Source organism: Mirounga leonina, unplaced genomic scaffold, assembly GCF_011800145.1.
Source record: "Mirounga leonina isolate KUSES-001 unplaced genomic scaffold, KU_Mleo_1.0 Mir_201, whole genome shotgun sequence".
Lineage (NCBI taxonomy): Eukaryota > Metazoa > Chordata > Mammalia > Carnivora > Phocidae > Mirounga > Mirounga leonina.
The window spans coordinates 12533522-12554763 of record NW_023270504.1 but is presented as its reverse complement, the minus strand read 5'-3'; the positions used below and the strand labels follow the sequence as shown (position 1 = coordinate 12554763).

General features: G+C 38.2%; 1 protein-coding gene across 2 annotated transcripts in view; it reads right to left on the bottom strand.

Moving 5' to 3' along the window:
• Nucleotides 1-21242, bottom strand: part of GYS2 (glycogen synthase 2) — a 66627-nt gene that overhangs the window by 16599 nt on the left and 28786 nt on the right. For both annotated transcript variants that reach the window (XM_035028098.1, XM_035028096.1), the window contains exons 5-11: nucleotides 13890-14034; nucleotides 9674-9791; nucleotides 9378-9498; nucleotides 6730-6836; nucleotides 5578-5637; nucleotides 4542-4620; nucleotides 3651-3764 (exon numbers count right to left, since the gene is read on the bottom strand). In XM_035028098.1, coding sequence (XP_034883989.1) covers nucleotides 3651-3764; nucleotides 4542-4620; nucleotides 5578-5637; nucleotides 6730-6836; nucleotides 9378-9498; nucleotides 9674-9791; nucleotides 13890-14034 — 744 coding nt within the window. The remainder of the gene's footprint in view (nucleotides 1-3650; nucleotides 3765-4541; nucleotides 4621-5577; nucleotides 5638-6729; nucleotides 6837-9377; nucleotides 9499-9673; nucleotides 9792-13889; nucleotides 14035-21242) is intronic.

Here is a 21242-nt window from a genome sequence, read left to right as displayed (position 1 = left end):
AAGACTGAGGTAGATTAAGTAAATTTGCAAATCGAGTAAGTGGCAGAGATTTAAAGGCAGATAAGGGATCCCGGTTGACAGCCCCAACCACTTCCCCTCTGGAGCAACTACAGCAGCTGCTCTAGCCTATAGACCTGGCAGAGATGGGTACCAGTGTCAACTCATTTCTGCACAACCAGTGACTCTTTTAATGGGCAACTTTTGTTTGGAAAATCCCTACTCCAACTAATAGGAATCCCTATGAAAATTGTCGCATGCAATTGCTCATCGAATAAGGCACCCGTCTGCCTACAAACATGAAACTGTTTGGTAGGTGAACAAATCACATGAAAGTAAAATATAAAGGGAAGGTTTAGATATAGGGAAATGATGTGTGTGGTAATGCTAATATATTTAAAATAAATCACAGTAAACCACAATTCATCACCCCTCCCCACATACACAGAGGCATCTTTTGTATTAAGAAAGGAAGCACTGGAAAATAATTCAGAATCGTTGTTAGCTATAGATTGATTGTACTGTTGAAAACTAAATTTTTTGGCACACACAGAAGTGCACGTGCTTCTGTGTGTGTGTGTTTCTTTCCCCTAGCTGACCAGCCATGTTAGTGGTCTGCTTTTTCCCTTTATGAGTCACTACATTGTGCTGCTAGGTGTGTATATTTTTCATGCATTTGCTAATTTTTATTAATTCTAGTTTTTGTTAATAACATTTGACTTACTGTAAAAAAAAAAAAAGGTTGAGAAGTGTTTAGAACTGGGCTGCAGTCTGTGGGTCTTCCCTCCTCATCCTTCCTTCCCCCTCTTTCCACCGTGTCGGACTACCCCTCCCTGCCTGCTTTCACTTTCAATCTCTATCCTGCACAGGCATTTTCACCAATAAGTGTTTTCACATCTAATCCTGTCTTGGTGTCTGCTTCTCAGAGAATGGAAAGTGAGAAAATTTATATGAGACATGATCGCTGCCTCGAAGAACTCACAGTCTCACTGGAGGAATGGACATACATATTTTAAACATACAAATAACTCAGTGTGATGATTCCTATATTTGTAGCAGATATAAAGCACCTTGAGAATGCAGATAAGAAAGTGATTGCCCTGTCTGGAGTAGATGAATGCATGTTGGACAAACACAAGGAAGAGATGACTTCTAGGTTGGATCCCAAAGAAGCTGTTAGAATGGCTGAGATAGGGGCACTTCAGAAAGAATAACAACAGCAAAGACACAGAGGGATGAAGTTTAACATACTTAGGAAATAATGTACTTGTCCTTTCCTGAGAAATGGCTTCACTGTTATCATATTAAAACACACACACGCACATATACACACACACACACAGATCAGCAAAGCATACTTTGTTCAGAGCTCCCAATTTCAGGGGACCTTCCAGACTCAGTCTTCCCAAGAGCAAAGGAAGCATGAACCACAGTCATGGCTCCACATCCCCTGTTCAGTCTATATTTATTGTACATATCGTGTGCCAGGCACCCGACAGATCCTCAGAGGAAGAGCCACAGGTTTAAACCTAAGTGTGACAAAGTTGTGTAAAACAGAACAGGAAAATAATAGGCTTTCTTTCTGTCACTATTTCCTTTCCAAGAGGAAAAAAAAAATGAGAAGAACTGGTCTAAACTACATGAAAATGAAGTTAAATTAGTGCTGATACACTCTGAAGTGAGGTAAGTTCCTGCAGATCCGATCGTGCTGATCCAATTGTGTGCCTTTGGGAGATACATCCCTGCATTTCCAGGGAAAAATCTGTAGCCTGCCTATAATGTGATGTGTGCTAGGGGTAAAAATTTTGGAAATGCAAAAACACAAATGAGAAAATAAAAGTCACCCATAATTCTATGGCACAGGGAAATATACACACATATGTGTGTGTCTATGTACACACTCACACGTGTGTGTGTAGAACATGTTTAAAATGGATGGGATAACACTGCATGGAACATTTTATAAACAGCTTGTATCAGTTAATTCTGTACTATGAGCTGTTGCTATCTACTATCATGAAAATTTTTCCTGCCTTGATTTCTGAGATATTTTTCTCTTCTAATTCTTGCTCTTTTCTTGCACTGACTTTTCCTCCTCTAATCTCTTAAATCTTGAGGTTTTCCTGGGTCAACACTTTTTCTCTGCTCGTTCAGCCTGGTCTTGCAGCATGGCAGGGTCATCATTCCCAGGTATCCCCTGCTGCCCCTCCACTGATAGCTCACTTTATGAAGCCCTGTTTTCTAAGTACCCATGAAACATCTTAACTTGAATAGCTCACATATAACTCAAACGATCTACCAAAAACTGAGCTCAATTCTTGATGCAATCCTCAAGCCAACTCTGATAAAGCCTTTCCTTAGTTTTTAGAAAGTATTGACTAAACACTGAAGCCAGAAGGCTATCATCTTTGCCTTCTCCCTCTTTTTCCCTCCCAATGACCATTGATTACGAAGTATGATATTTTCTATATACAACCACCTCTTCCATTATTCCGTCCTCTCTAGCACTTACGGCATGGCCTTTCTAAGGGCCCCTAATCATCTCTCTCCTATCCTGTGGCAGGAGGGCCCTAACTTGTCTCCCTCCACCACATCCACTCATGCCTATATCAAGGAGTGAATGCAAGATAAGGAATAAATTTACAAACAGACTATTTTTTTCCAAGAGATTTTGCAGAGAAGAATAGAAAAGACCAAAACATTTAAAAACATCAAGAGAAGACCAGGTTAAGGCAAAGTTTGTTTGCTTTCTAATGCGAGAAAATTTAAGGAATATTCGTAGACAGCAAGGGAAGGAGCTAGTAAACCTGCAGTATAAGGGAGGGTTAACAGGGTAAATTTCCCAAGAATGTTGGAGGGAATGAGATCAACAGCAATCCCCAGAACCCAAAGGTAAATAGGTAAAAATAGGTCAAAATCTATATTTGAGAGGCACTGAAGGAGTTTATACATTGAATTCTCAAGTCATCTGCTAAAGGTGAAAAAAAGAAGAAAAAGTGGGACCTTTGAAAAGATTGGTAAAAGCTTGTGACAACCTGATCTTGAATATTGGTGAATGGGATTGAGTAGAGATAAGCAACTGTCTACATGTTCAACATTGTGTCCCACACTTAGCACTGTGCCTGAACATAGTACTCCCTCAGTACACATCAGAGAGACTAAGCTCCACAGTGGCAGAAACCAGGTCTTAATTTAAAAAACTCACACTGTACTTAATCATTTAGAAACTCAAGCATCAAAAGAATGAGTTGGTCTATAGAAAATTCCATAAAAATATCATTAGCCATATTCTCTGAAACTGGAAGCTTCTCATATTATCCCCTTAAAGTTGAACTTTATCGGGAAGAAACAAAGACAATTCATTTTCATCTCAGAGATTCACTAATTAAAGTAATTCTTAGAATACATTTGTATCATAAAAATTAGGCAATTTCCCTATTCTTACTGATAATATTGTACAACGTTAAGAATGATACTAAAACAGACATTATATTTTAATTACCCAAGACAGCAAACAGAATTAATTTTTTTTAGAAATATCATTTGACATAGTTCTGAAACATGTCAAAACAAATACAGGAGACTTCTAATAAATTCTGAAAAAGTATATTCTATGTCATTTTGAAGTGCCTTGTGTAAACAATTAATTCTACCTTGACTCTGTCTGTGCGGCTGTTGAAAAGTCCGATCCGTCTAATGGTGCTGAGGATGGGATCAGTGGAGTCATCAATCATATTGTGAGTGGTCACTGGAGGCAAAGACTGTCGCTGAAGTCATAGAGGAAAGAAAATGTCAATTGTGGAAAGAATTAATAAGTGTGACTAATTTCAACAATAGGTCATTGGCAACATGTCATCCAACCTTCATGCCTTCCATCTTTTGGATGACACTAATGATGATGACTAAGTTTTGTGTGGGTTTCAGAGGGATAATGGCTTGAAGAACTTCCTTCGGATATTATGAACACATGATATTTTTGTTTCTCACCTGCAGCCACTACGTGAAAGGCCTAGACTTCTTGATTGCTCTTAGGACCTATTTGGAATGAAGGTGTCCTGAAATTGTGACTTAAGATGAGCTCTTCTCCTGGATCCTTCTAGCAGAGCTGTCCTCTGATGGTGCCTGATGCCTCACTGTTATGACAAGATGTCGGTGCATGCCTACTTCCCTTTTTTCAGTAAGTCCACTCAACTGGGAAACATTCACCTTTTCTTGATCGTGACTCAAAATGCTACGCTTTTCGAAAATTTTAGGGACTATTTTGTTGTCATTGCAATATACAGAGTTTTTCAAATGGATATATTGGTTCCAAAGGAATTTTTTAAGTGGCTACAAGATAAGTTTCATGAAATTTTTTTAAGGAGCCCTGAAAAGCACTAAAAAGAAAATAAGCCAAGTTGTCATTTAGGTGAATGCATAAGAAAGACTTTTCTAGCTTTTGGGTTCACACATTTCCCAAACTAGCCCATTCCAATAAATTAAAATATTGGTCTAAATTGATTTTAACAATCTTGGGAAGTGTTGGGCACTCTTGTCTTTATTACCTGGGTTGAAAAGATGGCTCTTTTCATAATTGTTACATCATCTCGATCCAAAATATTGTCCATGTCAGGAATTTCTCCTCTGTGGGCAAAACAATGTTAATAAGAAAAATAAAAATAACAGGCACTGATTCAATGCTTCCTAGGTGTCAGACAGTGTTCTAAGCACTTTAAAAATAAATATAAAGCAAACATGGTTTCCTGATGACACTCATAGACAAATTCCTAGAGCATGAAGAAGTTTGATAAAAGAACAATTTTGATAGCATAAAAGAAAGTTAAAATTCATTTCTAAAGCATTACTGTTGACCATCAGAAGGATACTTCCATTATATTTTGCCTACTCTTGAGTACTACGTTCACAAGTGGCCATAACTGTCCATCTATAAGTTGATATTTTTACTGGTTAAAGGAAATGATGCATGCCTGCCACCATCAGTCAGGAGACAACACAGCTTTCTCTTCATATTCTAACAAAATTCATATATTTAATATATATTTTTATTCTTTTATAATATATTTTGATTTGATTTAATTATTTAGATTTTTATTTTATAAATTTATATATTTCATTTATTTTATTATGTATTTAAATGTTTATTATTCATTAAGTAAATATAGGTTACTTAACATTACTTAATGTTAATAAATATTTTAATTTAATATATAAGTAAATATATGTATTTAATATATAAAGTTAATATATATTTTGACTTAAAAATCTCACGAAATCTCCCTCAGTTTCACATTGATATATTAACTCTTAATGAGAGTCCCATTGAATTAGAGCCTATTTGCATATGGGAATATGTTCTCATTTGTACAACCTATTTATAAGTATTCATCAGATGAAGGATAAAACAAAACCCATTCCCATGATATAATATTACTACTACTAATAATGATGAGTATAATATAATTCAAAGGCTACTAATTCCTTTATATTTGGAACAAAAGAAATACATGATAATGTATAAGTTGTTGAATTCGAATAGTGAAACCCTAAAATGTTGAAGTGTTATGTACTCCCAGCACCTACCTTAACAATGCATCATAGAGTTTCTTCCCAAATTTTTCCTTCACAGAATGTGCAATGTCCCTGTATGAATTGAAAGATTTATAATTTAAACAGTGTCGCAATTTAAAATCTTTGTTTGCCATGGCCACGCTGATGTTTTGTCAAGTGCATCCTTTGAAATTACGGGTCTCTTTTGTGGAACCTCTTCTACTGTTTTTCCTAGTTGCCAATTTAGCTTGAGCTCAAACCTTCAGAGCTGAGGCAGCAGAACACCCCGAGCTGCCCACAGAGCTTAACATTTTTTTGCTTGATGATTTTCAGGTGAGGGTGGAGGGCAGGGCAGGGCAGGGCAGTGGATGGAAGTATAGATGTAACAAGATGGCGAATTCATTGGTGATTGTTGAAGCTGAGCTATGGGCATGGAGGGGGTCATTATACTAATCTCTTTACTTTGGCATTCATTTTTTTTTTTAAAGATTTTATTTATTTATTTGACAGAGAGAGACACAGCAAGAGAGGGAACACAAGCAGGGGGAGTGGGAGAGGGAGAAGCGGGCTTCCTGCCGAGCAGGGAGCCCGATGCGGGGCTGGATCCCAGGACCCCGGGATCACGACCCAAGCCGAAGGCAGACGCTCAACGACTGAGCCACCCAGGCGCCCCGGCATTCATTTTTAAATTTTCACCATAAAATTAAAAATAAATTCAACCCATCTTTAAAGATTTCCACAGAGGTTTTTCCTTCCATGGTGGCTCATTCCAAAGTTTTTATAGTAACACAGTTTGATAGGCACTACATAATCTGACATAGTAGCCTATGAGAAGAGAACCCAGTAGCATTTGTGCTAACATAATCTTTTTTTAAAAAAGATTTTTTATTTATTCGTTTGTGAGAGAGAGAGAGAAAGAGAGGGCAGGAACAGGGGGGAGGGTCAGAGGGAGAAGGAGAAGCAGACTCCCTGCTGAGCAGGGAGCCCACCGTGGAGGGTTGATCCCAGAACCCCAGGATCATGACCTGAGCTGAAGGCAGAAGCTTAACCAACTGAGCCACCCAAGCACCCCTTGTGCTATAGTAATCTTAAAGAAAAAACAGCTGAAGGAGATATATCAGAAATTATGCATGTTAAAAACATCTCTTGACACTTATTGAGAACATTCACAAGACATGAGATTACCATAGCTGTTTCCGCACTGCCTGGCCTTTCAGCGTTTCCACATTGAAATTATTTGTCTTGGCAGGCATGATGAAAAACACCACCACTGTAACGTCACTTTTATGCATCTAGTGAGGGATTAGGAAACACAAGTTAACTACCAAAGATAAACGAAAACATCAACAGATGGACCTTAAACTTAAAAAAAACAATGTTTTAAATTACCTTTAGATAAAAGGAATACTTATTTATGATTCACAGAGAAATTAAACCCACCTTTCTGAAGCTTAACTCAGAACTATTAATTTAAATCTGGCTTTCAGTCAAGATCTGTTGATTAACAATTTGAAAATTCAGACATAAAATATTTTCCTTAAGCAGCTAAAATACATAGCAATTGCTAGTGATATCACGGTGCTTTTCTGGGGTTAAAAAAAAGTCACATGAATGTGAGCTAATGTTACAAGGCCAAAATTAGCTCTTTAAAATTTCAGATTGGAAAGTTTATGGGGATTTAGTTTTGTTTTATTCTATTTTTTTCTAGTGTATTCACATTGATTTGCATAAATAGATGATTTACACTTTTCTGTTAAATGTCTTGCCATAATGCGGCATTTTGGTTTTTTAGTCCTAAAGTACAGGAACAAGCATGTGCTCAGCCCCTCTGGTGTGGCAGGCACTGTGCCGGACACTTTAAATGCATAATTTAATCCAATCCTCATAAAAACCGTGCACAATAGATACCACTCTCTTCATTTGACTAATTGAAAGAGTGGCATGAGAGTTTCAATATTTTGTCTGAGATCCTATAACAGGTTATTGGCTGAGATTCAAACTGGTGTTTTTGATCCTAGACTCTGTTTTCTTTTCCTCTTACCTAGCACATCTCAGAAGGAAATGACATATCCAAACCACTGTGAGAATGGAAGCATAAGCTCACTTAAAACCGTGCACATATGAATGTTCGTGCATTCTGGAAATGACTATATCCTAAATGTGGGCACTGCATACTTTATAGCCCCCTCAAGGGTCTGACATTCTGTTAAAAAAATCTACAGAAGTCATAGAATAGGAAACTCACTCCAGGAGTAGCCAATGTGCTATGAAAGAATAAATGTACTATATGAAAGAGAATGCTTTCTTTTAATTTCTCCAAGTATTGTAATGATCTTTGATGTCTAGAATAGCAATTGGCTTTTTCTTCATACTTAAAGATAAAGTGACTATTTAATAAATATATAGATAAATTGATTAATAATGTCCCTAAACATGATATATGTTTGATATAACTTTGAGTCCATCTTTAAAGCTTGTTGAATAGACACATACCAGGAAATATTATGGAATAAGATTATTCCTGCCTATTAAAGAATAATCTATGTAGTCTTCAGTCCTATTTTACAGAGTTGGGTTTTTATTAATGTATTATTTCCTTATTAAGTGGTATCAGTAAATCTTTTAGTATACTTGGTGTGATGTCTGCTCTAAGGCAAAAATAAATCTATGTCCAAGGAAAAAAATTAACTGGAGAACAGTGAAAGTTTAGGTTGTCTTGGTATCTCAGTAAGATTGAAATTCTACACTGGTCTCCCGTAGCTTACTGTTATTTATTCTATACTTTTACATGATAGGATTAGAATATAAGCCAATAACTTCAATCACTAGCTATTCCATAGTACCATTTTGTATAGCTTTTTCTATTGGCACAGATTTTATTGCTGGCTTAATTGGGAACCTATGTTAAGTCCCACCTTCCTGAGCAGAAACTGATTCCACATGGAAGCAGGAACCTCCTTTCCCCTCCTTGTTTCCATGTGGTGGGACACCTCCTGGTTTCACAGTTCAAGACTCTTACTAATCTCGGGGAGGAGACATGGCTGGCGAGTAGGGAGGGGAATAGTGTTTGTGTGCGTCTTCCCCTTGCACAGAGAGCAACTGCTTGGTTGCCAGCTGTGTGGTAGAGGCTCCTCTGAAGGTCTTCTTTGGTTGGGGGAGCACAGCAATGTGATGAGCTAGCTAGGTCTAATAGCAAGGTTCAATATCAGGAAGCCTATGGGTGCCATATACCAAGCCACATCTTCCATTACAGTCTTTACTGGTTTTATTATTTTTTTTATTTTTTAGATTTTATTTATTTATTTGAGAGAGAGAGAGGGAGAGAGCGGGGTGAGGGGCTGAGAGAGAAGCAGACTCCCCACTGAGCAGGGAGCCTGATGAGGGGCTCAATCCCAGGAGTCAGGGATCATGACCTGAGCCGAAGGCAGAACCTCAACCGACTGAGCCACCAAGGTGCCCCTCAGTCTTTATCGGTTTTAAAAATGGCGAATTTTGTTCTCCATTTGCTTGATTTCTTCATATTTATCTTTCAACTGGTTAACTCTTGGGACAGGGAAAGGAATGTTATAATGTCATCTTAAAACAGAACACAATAAGCTTGTGGCTCTCTTAAAAAAATACCAGATAACATAGACAGAGACACAAGTGAACAACGTGGTGATCCCAATATGTAAATTGAAAAGCTGGAGCCATTTTCAGAATAAGGTTGTCATTTTAAGTATTCACAATCACATATCTGCTGGATACTTCTTAAGAAGCCAGAAAGTTCTTTACTTCCCACAGAAGGAAGTCCGCTTATAAAAGTATTGCATGGCATTCTATAGCGTTCTTACCCTCAGCAGAAAATTTAGCCTGGATAAGGCTTCTAGGAAGATGTCAGCTCCTTTGTTTGAAAACTCGTATCTCCCAGCAATGAAAAGGAACAAAGTCTTTTCAAGGTCAAAGTCCAGATGACTAAAACAAAACAAAACAGTTTCAAATGAAATAAGGCAACAGCAACAAAATATACAAATAGTTCAAAGGGGGCTGGGAAAGATAAACATTTACTATAACAATTTTGTTTTCTCTATGCCATAGGTCCCTAAGACACATGTTATTTATTTTTTTTTTTAAATAAAGAAGAGCATACCCATAGAAATGACCTCGAACAAAATCTTGGATCCTGGCCTTGTACATGGCATGTAGATTTTGAAACTCATGTACCGCTGAAAATTTCTTAACATTCAAGCCATTTGGAGTAACCACATCTGGAAAAGCAATAAAAAAAAATCATCACAAAAATCTTCTTTTGAGAGAGGGTACCATTGTAGAAAAATAGTGTGTTTAAATAGTTTAAATATATAAAATTAGATGTCCCTTAACATTTCTAGTTTCTATCAAAGAACTGAAAATTCATAAAACATCACAATAAATTCTTGAAATAGGAAATTAGGAGTGTGTGACCAAAATAACATTAACTAGTAAAATGAAACATCTCATTAAAAGCACTAAGAATGATTATTATAGTTTTCATTTATTGATGGCTTACTATTGCTCTGAATGCTCTAAACACTTTATGATGTAATTCATTTAATCCTTGCAAGAAGCAATGGAGTAGGTGTTCTTATCTGCATTTTCAGAGGCAGAAACTGAGGCCCAGAGTTGTTAAGGAATCTGTCGGAGAACACAAGTATCAGTAGGAGTAGAATCCATGCAGCCTGCCTCCACATGTTGTGTCTTTAGCCATGTTGTGCACGAAACTACCTCTTAGCATCTTAATTGGCCAAGCGTTTGGGAAATGTTCTATTTGGAAAATTGGAAAGGCAGTCCTTTATTTCTAATTCCCAGAAGATTTTACTCAAGCAGGAAGACATTTTGGTCTTCCAGAATAGTTATTAGTCTGTGACAAGATAGAGACTCCTCAGGGTTCAAGACGGGAACTACCTAGTGACTTGAATACATGGGTTGCTGCATTTAGTAGCAGCAAAAACAAATGAAATTTAAAAAAAAAAGCTATGTCAAAAAAATTTAACACATGGCAATGGACATTTTTGCAATGGAGATTTGAGCTAGAATTATAAGTATGCCATCATTTTGAAGGATATTTTATAATTAACAAGCTATCTTTTGAAATGGTTCCACAAAATCAACAAAGGCTTCTTGGCCATTTCTCATAAAAACAACAACAATAACAAACTGCCAGTTCTTCTGAATTTTTCCTAAGTAATTCGGCAAATTCTGTACTCCACAGCAGAGTCAATTTTAGGTTGCCAAGGTTTCTAGTGAAAGCCCTCATGTGAATAATTCCTACAGTGTGATCAGGATAGTAGACAATCCCCCCTTACAATGTATTTCCCTTTCCATGACATTATATAGTACTTACTTTGTTCTAGACTCTAGTGTATTTGATAAATACTAATTTAATTTTTATAAAACCATATGAAGTAACTTATGTTTCTATCCCCATTTTATAAGTGAAGAAACTGACCTGTAGAGAGATTATTTGCCCAAGATCAAGTAACTACAAAGTAACAGAGGTAGCATTTAAAACTAACCCAGCCTGGGGGGGGGCCTGGATGGGTCAGCTGGCTAAGCTTTGGACTCTTGATTTCAGCTCAGGTCTTGATCTCAGGGTCATGAGATCGAGCATGCATCGGGCTCCATGCTCAGCTCAGAGTCTGCTTGAGATTCTGTCTCTCCCTCTGCTGTTCCACCCCCCACCCCGGCCTCCGCACTCTCTCTCTAAAATAAATAAAAAATAAAATAAAATAAAATAAAATAATAAAACTAAGGCAGCCTGGCTCTGAGGTCTATACCTTTATCCACTATGACAGTCAGCTGTCTTATCCAAAAAGATATAGAAGCCAAGAATGTATATTAATACCACTTTATTATGACTTTAATTCCTCTGGAATTTTTCCAATGTTTCACAAATGAAGCTATATTTGGCAGCAGGAGGAAGGATAAGATTGTGTAGACATTTGATAGGATAGCAGCCTCAAGGGAAAGTTTTATTTTAGAATAGGAAAAAAACAAAGAATTTTTGTAAGCACAGAAAAGGATACAGTAGACAAGAAACAAGAAAGATGCAAGAAAGAAATAGCATATTGATGGAGTAAACTTCTGTAAGGGGCATGGCAGTGAGAATCCAAGTGAACCTTAGGGAATACTTGGAAAGACAAAAGAAGAACATAGGATCTTTATGCTGCCATTATTCAAATTTATTGGATTCTTCCTCTTTTTTTAACTACCTAGCACCTTGAAATACCTCCTCCAGACATCCAACTAGTATCTGGAAGAAAGACAACTAAAGACAAGATTGCAGGGATTAAAGAAGAGGATATATTCATTAGGACTGTTTGGTAGCAAATAACAGACCCAGTACTAACACCGGGTAACTAGGTACTAACACTGGCTTACCTATAATAATGAGGAATTTATTCATAGGATGCCAGAGTGTCTCATGGCAAAGGTTTAGCTGGGCTTCAGGAATTAGTTTAAACCATTAGTCTAAACCACTGTGGAGAATCTACAGTTCTCTCAGTCTGTTTCCATCTTTCATTGTACTTCATTGTAGCTTAGCCTTCTTTTTAAAAAAATTTTTAAGATTTTATTTATTTATTTAAGAGAGAGAAAGAGAGAGTGTGTGTGTGTGTGTGTGTGTATGTGTGCATGAGCAGGGGAGGGGCAGAGGGAGAGAGAGAATTCCAAGCAGACTCCCCGCTGAGCAGGGAACCCCGTCAGGAGATCTCACAACCCTGAGATCATGACCTGAGCTGAAATCAAGAGGAGGCAACTTAACCGACTGAGCCACCCAGGCGTCCCTAGTTTAGCCTTCTTTGCATCCCATGCAACATAAAAGAAAAATGGACACTGCCAACAGCTGCAAAGCTGACATACCTATCCTTAAGGAGTGCATCCATACAGACTCATCTGTTTAGCCTCCCTCTTGTGGGAGCATTCTGACTGGCTGGTTTATGCCAGGTATCTACCTCTGGATCAGTCAGCTGTGGCCAGGTGATAGGGTCATGTTTTATGAACAGGCCTCTCAGCATTGCAACCTCTGGATGGGTCTGGGGTTAGGTCCTAGAAAAGCTTTCAAAGTCTTGGGAGAAGTAAAACAATAGGTTTCTACTGAACAGGACCAATGAGGCAATGTCATAAGATGTAGGACTGGGATAGTCTCGTACAAATTTCTTATATTTTCTGAACTTTCATTTCCTTTAAATAGAAAAGTTAACTTGCTTACATATACCAGGTCACTGTGACAACCCTAGGGCGTAGGCTCATTTCTAGCATAGCCCATTTATTCAACAAGCACAGATTGAACACTACTATGTTCTGGATATACCTTAGGGTTGGTGTTACCACAAAGTTACTGACACTGAGAAGTAAAATATGTGTAAAGATTCGGGTGGTACTCTGGAAAACAGTATGGAGGTTCCTCAAAAAGTTGAAAATAGAGCTACCATACAATCCAGCAATTGCACTACTGGGTATTTACCCCAAAGATACAAATGTAGGGATCCAAAGGGGTATGTGCACCCCAATGTTTATAGCAGCAATGTCCACAATAGCCAAACTGTGGAAAGAGCCAAGATGTCCATCGACAGATGAATAGATAAAGAAGACGTGGTATATATACACAATGGAATATTATGCAGCCATCAAAAAGAATGAGATCTTGCCATTTGCAACGACGTGGATGGAACTGGAGGGTGTTATGGTGAGCGAAATAAGTCAATCAGAGAAAGACATGTATCATATGACCTCACTGATATGAGGAATTCTTAATCTCAGGAAACAAACAGGGTTGCTAGAGTGGGAGGTGGGAGGGATGGGGTGGCTGGGTGGTAGACACTGGGGAGGATATGTGCTATGGTGAGCGCTGTGAATTGTGCAAGACTGTTGAATCACAGACCCGTACCTCTGAAACAAATAATGTAATATATGTTAAAAAAAAAAAAAAAAGAAGAAGATAGCAAGAGGGGAAGAATGAAGGGGGGAAAATCGGAGGGGGAGACGAACCATGAGAGAGGATGGACTCTGAAAAACAAACTGAGTGTTCTAGAGAGGATGGGGGTGGGAGGATGGGTTAGCCTGGTGATGGGTATTAAAGAGGGCATGTTCTGCATGGAGCACTGGGTGTTATGCACAAACAATGAATCATGGAACACTATTCAAAAACTAATGATGTAATGTATGGTGATTAACATAACAATAAAATTTTAAAAAAAGATTTGGGTGGTAATAGTGAACGCAATTTTTCCTCTATTATTTTATGCTTTTTTGTTTCAAACAAAAGTTTTAGACTCTAATGTCATTTAGGATGAAAGATGGACAGCAAACGCAGAGATGATAATTACCAGGCTTCCTCTTCAGCATATGTTCTGCTTCTATTGCTGTTATTTCGGATACTGTGGTGAACACATGAGCACAATGGACAGAGGCCCGCTCCATGCAATATCGGTGGTAAATCTGCCTTTCCCCAGCCTCTTTGTCTATGTTAAACTGTTAAAAAAAAAGAAAAGAAAGAAAAAGCAAATCACATATACATTTGATATACTTTTGCTCATACAATTGACCCTTGACCAACATGGGGGTTAGGGGGACCGACCCTCTGCATAATCAGAAATCCGCATTTAACTTTTGACTCCCCTAACACTTAACTACTAATAGCCTACTGTTGACCAGAAGCCTTACCAATGACAAAAACAGTTGATTAACACATATTTTGTATATTATGTGTACTATATATTGTATTTTTACAATAAAGTAAGCTAGAGAGAAGAAAATGCTAGTAAGAAAATCATAAGGAAGAGAAAACACATTTATACGACTGTACTGTATTTATAAAAAAAAATCAATGTACAGGGGCGCCTGGGTGGCTCAGTCGTTAAGCGTCTGCCTTTGGCTCGGGTCATGATCTCAGGGTCATGGGATCGAGCCCCGCATCGGACTCCCTGCTCTGCGGAAGGCCTGCTTCTCCAACTCCCACTCCCCCTGCTTGTGTTCCCTCCCTCGCTGTGTCTCTCTCTGTCAAGTGAATAAATAAAATCTTAAAAAAAAAAAAAAATCCATGTATAAGTGGACCCGCACAGTTCAAACCTGTATTGTTCAAGGATCAACTGTACTGATCCTTCTACACAAGCAAAACAAAATCACATATTATTCATATTGTTTTTCCTCAATGCTGTGTAGTCTTAGGACCACAAAAAAATAATAACGTTTTATTATACTTATTACTAAAATGCACAGCTACTCATGCTTTATTTTATTATGTTATGTTAATCACCATACATTACATCATTAGTTTTTGATGTAGTGTTCCATGATTCATTGTTTGCATATAACACCCAGTGCTCCATTCAATATGTGCCCTCTTGAATACCCATTACCAGGCTAACCCATCCCCCCACCTGCCTCCCCTCTAGAACCCTCAGTTTGTTTCTCAGAGTCCATAGTCTCGCATGGTTCGTCTCCCCCTCCGATTCCCCCCCTTCATTTTTCCCTCCCTACTATCTTCTTCTTTTTTTAACATATAATGTATGATTTGTTTCAGAGGTATGGGTCTGTGATTCAACAGTCTTACACAATTCACAGCGCTCACCATAGCACATACCCTCCCCAGTGTCTATCACCCAGCCACCCCATCCCTCCCACCACCCCCCACTCTAGCAACCCTCAGTTTGTTTCCTGAGATTAAGAATTCCTCATATCAGTGAGGTCATATGATACATGTCTTTCTCTGATTGACTTATTTCGCTCACCATAACACCCTCCAGTTCCATCCACGTCGTTGCAAATGGCAAGATCTCATTCCTTTTGATGGCTGCATAATATTCCATTGTATATATATATACCACATCTTCTTTATCCATTCATCTGTCGATGGACATCTTGGCTTTTTCCATAGTTTGGCTATTGTGGACATTGCTGCTATAAACATTGGGGTTCATGTACCCCTTCGGATCCCTACATTTTTATCTTTGGGGTAAATACCCAGTAGTGCAGTTGCTGGATTGTATGGTAGCTCTATTTTCAACTTTTTGAGGAACCTCCATACTGTTTTCCAGAGTGGCTGCACCAGCTTGCATTCCCACCAACAGTGTAGGAGGGTTCCCCTTTCTCCGCATCCCCGCCAACATCTGTCATTTCCTGACTTGTTAATTTTAGCCATTCTGACTGGTGTGAGGTGGTATCTCTTTGAGATTTGGATTTGGATTTCCCTGATGCCGAGTGATGTTGAGCACTTTTTCATATGTCTGTTGGCCATTTGGATGTCTTCTTTGGAAAAATGTCTGTTCATATCTTCTGCCTGTTTCTTGATTGGATCATTTGTTCTTTGGGTGTTGAGTTTGATAAGTTCTTTATAGATTTTGGATACTAGCCCTTTATCTGATATGTCATTTGCAAATATCTTCTTCCGTTCTGTCGTTGTTTTTTGGTTTTGTTGACTGTTTCTTTTGCTGTGCAAAAGCTTTTTATCTTGATGAAGTCCCAATAGTTCATTTTTGCCCTTCCTTCTCTTGCCTTTGGCGATGTTTCTAGGAAGAAGTTGCTGCGGCTGAGGTCAAAGAGGTTGCTGCCTGTGTTCTCCTTTAGGATTTTGATGGACTCCTGTCTCACATTGAGGTCTTTCAACCATTTGGAGTCTATTTTTGTGTGTGGTGTAAGGAAATGGTCCAGTTTCATTCTTCTGCATGTGGCTGTCCAATTTTCCCAACACCATTTGTTGAAGAGACTGTCTTTTTTCCATTGGACATTCTTTCCTGCTTTGTCGAAGATTAGTTGACCATAGAGTTGAAGGTCCATTCTTGGGTTCTCTATTCTCCACATTGATCTATGTGTCTGTTTTTGTGCCAGTACCATACTGTCTTGATAATTACAGCTTTGTAATAGAGCTTGAAGTCTGGAATTGTGATGCCGCCTGCTTTGCTTTTCTTTTTCAACACTCCTCTGGCTATCCGGGGTCTTTTCTGGTTCCATACAAATTTTAGGATTATTTGTTCCATTTCTTTGAAAAGAAGTGGATGGTATTTTGATAGGGATTGCATTAAATGTGTAGATTGCTCTAGGTAGCATTGACATCTTCACAATATTTGTTCTTCCAATCCATGAGCATGGAACGTTTTTCCACTTCTTTGTGTCTTCCTCAATTTCTTTCATGAGTATTTTATAGTTTTCTGAGTACAGATCCTTTGCCTCTTTGGTTAGATTTATTCCTAGGTATCTTAAGGTTTTGGGTGCAATTGTGAATGGGATCAACTCCTTAATTTCTCTTTCTTCTGTCTTGTTGTTGGTGTATAGGAATGCCACTGATTTCTGTTCATTGATTTTATATCCTGCCACTTTACTGAATTCCTGTATGAGTTCTAGCAGTTTTGGGGTGGAGTCTTTGGGGTTTTCCACATAAAGTATCATATCATCTGCAAAGAGTGAGAGTTTGACTTCTTCTTTGCCAATTTGGATGCCTTTTATTTCTTTATGTTGTCTGATTGCTGTGACTAGGCCTTCTAGTACTATGTTGAATAGCAGTGGTGATAGTGGACATCCCTGCCATGTTCCTGACCTTAGGGGGAAAGCTCTCAGTTTTTCCCCATTAAGAATGATATTCGCTGTGGGTTTTTCATAGATGGCTTTTATGATATTGAGGTTATGTACCCTCTACCCTACACTCTGAAGAGTTTTGATCAAGAAAGGATGCTGTACTTTGTCAAATGCTTTTTCTGCATCTATTGAGAGGATCATATGGTTCTTGTTCTTTCTTTCATTAATGTATTGTATCACGTTGATTGATTTGTGGATGTTGAACCAACCTTGCAGCCCAGGGATAAATTCCACTTGGTCGTGGTGAATAATCCTTTTAATGTACTATTGCATCTTATTGGCTAGTATTTTGGTGAGAATTTTTGCATCTATGTTCATCAAGGATATTGTTCTGTACTTCTCCTTTTTGATGGGGTCTTTGTCGGGTTTTGGGATCAAGGTAATGGTGGCCTCATAAAACGAGTTTGGAAGTTTTCCTTCCATCTCTATTTTTTGGAACAATTTCAGAAGAATAGGTATTTATTCTTCTTTAAATGTTTGGTAGAATTCCCCTGGGAAGCCATCGGGCCCAGGCTTTTGTTTGTTGGGAGATTTTGATTACTGCTTCAATTTCCTTACTGGTTATAGGTCTGTTCAGGTATTCTATTTCTTCCTGGTTCAGTTTTGATAGTTTATACATCTCTCGGAATGCATCCATTTCTTCCAGATTATCTAATTTGCTGGCATAGAGTTGCTCATAATATGTTCTAAAATTGTTTGTATTTCTTTGGTATTGACTGTGATCTCTCCTCTTTCATTCATGATTTTATCTATTTGGTTCCTTTCTCTTTTCTTTTTGATAAGGCTGGACTGGGGTTTATCAATCGTATTAATTCTTTCAAAGAACCAGCTCCTAGTTTCTTTTGTCTACTGTTCTACTCTTCTTTTGATTTCTGCTCTGTTCTTTATTATTTCTCTTCTCCTGCTGGGTTTAGGCTTTATTTGCTGTTCTTTCTCCAGCTCCTTTATGTGTAGGGTTAGGTTGTGTATTTGAGACCTTTCTTGTTTCTTGAGAAAGGCTTGTATTGCTATATACTTTCCTCTTAGGACTGCCTTTGCTGCATCCCAGAGATTTTGAACGGTCGTGTGTTCATTTTCATTGGTTTCCATGAATATTTTTATTTCTTCTTTAATTTCCTGGTTGACCCATTCATTCTTTAGTTGGATGCTCTTTAGCCTCCATGTATTGGAGTTCTTTCCGACTTTCCTCTTGTGATTGAGTTCTAGTTTCAAAGCATTGTGGTCTGAAAATATGCAGGGAACAATCCAAATCTTTTGGTACCCGTTGAGACCTGACTTGTGACCTAGGATGTGATCTATTCTGAGAATGTTCCATGGGCACTGGAGGAGAATGTGTATTCTGTTGCTTTGGGATGGAATGTTCTGAATATATCTCTGAAGTCCATTTGGTCCAATGTGTCATTTAAAGTCTTTATTTCCTTGTTGATCTTTTGCTTAGATGATCTATTTCAGTGAGGGGAGTGTTAAACTCCCCTACTATTATTGTATTGTTGTCGATGTGTTTCTTTGCTTTTGTTATTAATTGCCTTATATAATTGGCTGCTCCCATGTTAGGGGCATGGATATTTACAATTGTTAGATCTTCCTGTTGGATAGACCCTTTAAGTATGATATAGTGTCCTTCCTCATCTCTTTTTATAGTCTTTGGTTTAAAATCTAATTTCTATGATATAAGGATTGCCACCCCAGCTTTCTTTTGGTGTCCATTAGCATGGTAAATGGTTTTCCACCCCCTCACTTTCAATCTGGGGGTGTCTTTGGGTCTAAAATGCAGACAGCATATCAGTGGGTCTTATTTTTTTTTATCCAATCTAATACCCTGTGTCGTTTGATTGGGGGCATTTAGCCCATTTACATTCAGGGTAACTATTGAAAGATATGAATTTAGTGCCATTGTATTGCCTGTAAGGTGACTATTACTGTATATTGTCTGTGTTCCTTTCTGGTCTATGTTACTTTTAGGCTCTCTCTTTGCTTAGAGGACCCCTTTCAATATTTCCTGTAGGGCTGGTTTTGTGTTTGCAAATTCCTTTAGTTTTTGTTTGTCCTGGAAGATTTTTATGTCTCCTTCTATTTTCAATGACAACCTAGCTGGATAGAGTATTCTTGGCTGCCTATTTTTCTTGTTTAGTGCTCTGAATATATCATGCCAGTCCTTTCTGGCCTCCCAGGTCTCTGTGGATAGGTCTGTTGTCAATCTACTGTTTCTACCATTGTAGGTTACATATCTCTTCTCCCGAGCTGCTTTCAGGATTTTCTCATTGTCTCTGAGACTCGTAAGTTTTACTGTTAGATGTCGGGGTGTTGACCTATTTTTATTGATTTTGAGGGGGGTTCTCTGGGCCTCCTGGATTTTGATGCCTGTTTCCTTCCCCAAATTAGGGAACTTCTCCACTATAATTTGCTCCAATATACCTTCTGCCCCTTTCTCTCTTTCTTCTTCTTCTGGGATCCCAATTATTCTAATCTTGTTTCGTCTTATGGTATCACTTATCTCTCGAATTCTGCCCTCATGATCCAGTAGTTGTTTATCTATCTTTTTCTCAGTTTCCTTATTTTCCATCATTTGGTCTTCTATATCACTGATTCTCTCTTCTGCCTCATTTATCCTAGCAGTTAGAGCCTCCATTTTTTATTGCACCTCATTAATAGCCTTTGTGATTTCAACTTGGTTAGATTTTAGTTCTTTTATTTCTCCAGAAAGGGTTTCTCTAATATCTTCCATGCTTTTTTTCAAGCCCAGCTAGTATCTTTAAAATCATCATTTTGAACTCTAGTTCTGACATCTTACTAATGTCCGCATTAAGTAGGTCCTTGGCAGTTGGTACTGCCTATTGTTCTTTTTTTGATGTGATTTTTTCCATCCTGTCATTTTGTCCAGAGGAGAATAGATGAATGAGAGAACCAAATGCTAACAGGGTAACAACGACCCCAGAAAAATATATACTAAACAAATCAGAAGAGACTTGAAACTGGGGGAAAAGAAAGGGAAAGAAAGAAAAAAGAAAAAGAAAGAAAGAAAAAAGATTTAAAAAAAAAAGAATATGATCAAATATGATCTAGCTGGTGCATAGATCAGTGCCACACACTAGATTTTGGGCATATTTTGGTCTGTTAGCGAAACTGCTTCCCAAAATTTTAAAGAAAGAAAAACTTATATGTGTACAAAAATAAGGGTAAATATGATGAAGGGATGGAATATGACTGTAAAGATGAAAATTATGAAAGATTTTATAAAAGGAATTGATAAGAAGTTGGTTGAAAAAAGAAAGAAGAGAATTTTTTAAAAAAGGGAGGGAAGAGACTGTGATCAAGCAGGAGACTAGAACAAAGCCATACACTAGAGATTTAGGGTATATTCTGGTCTGTTAGAAGAAACTATATCCCAAAATTTTAAAGAGAAAACAACTTATATATATATATATATATATATACCCAAAATAAGGTTAACTACAATGAAGTGATAGAATATGACTCTAAAAATGAAAAATAAAAAAGATTTTTTAAAAAGGGGATTGATAAGATGTTGGTTGAAAAAGAGAAAAGAAAAATTTTTAAAAAATAGAAAAAGAAAATTTAAAAAATTAACTTTGAAAGACTAAAGAATCGGGGGGGGAAAGCCATGGATTCTATGTGCAGTATTCCCCTAGCGCTGGAGTTCTGCCGTTCTCATTGATCAGTAAACTTGGTCTTGGCTGGCTGTTCTTGCTGATCTTCTGGGGGAGGGGCCTGTTGCCGTGGTTCCCAAATGTCTTTGCTGGAGGCGGAATTGCCCTGCCCTTGCCTGGTCCAGGCTAAGTAATCTGCTCGGGTTTGCTCTTGGGAACTTTTGTTCCCTGCAAGCCTTCCATACAGCTCTGGAGGCCGAAAGTGAAAATGGCGGCCTCCCAATCTCTGCCCAGATGAGCCGAGAACTCAGGGCCCCACTCCTCAGTGCGCCCCCAGAGAAAAGCAGTCAGTCACTCCCATCTCCCTGGTCTCCGGCCGCACTTCATGCTCACCCGGCCTGTGACCGAGCGTTTCTATCTCTGGCACACGACCCCATGTGGAGTCTCCAAACCCAGCAGATCCATGCGGTGTGCTCCCACACCGCTCCTCCCAGGGGAGGA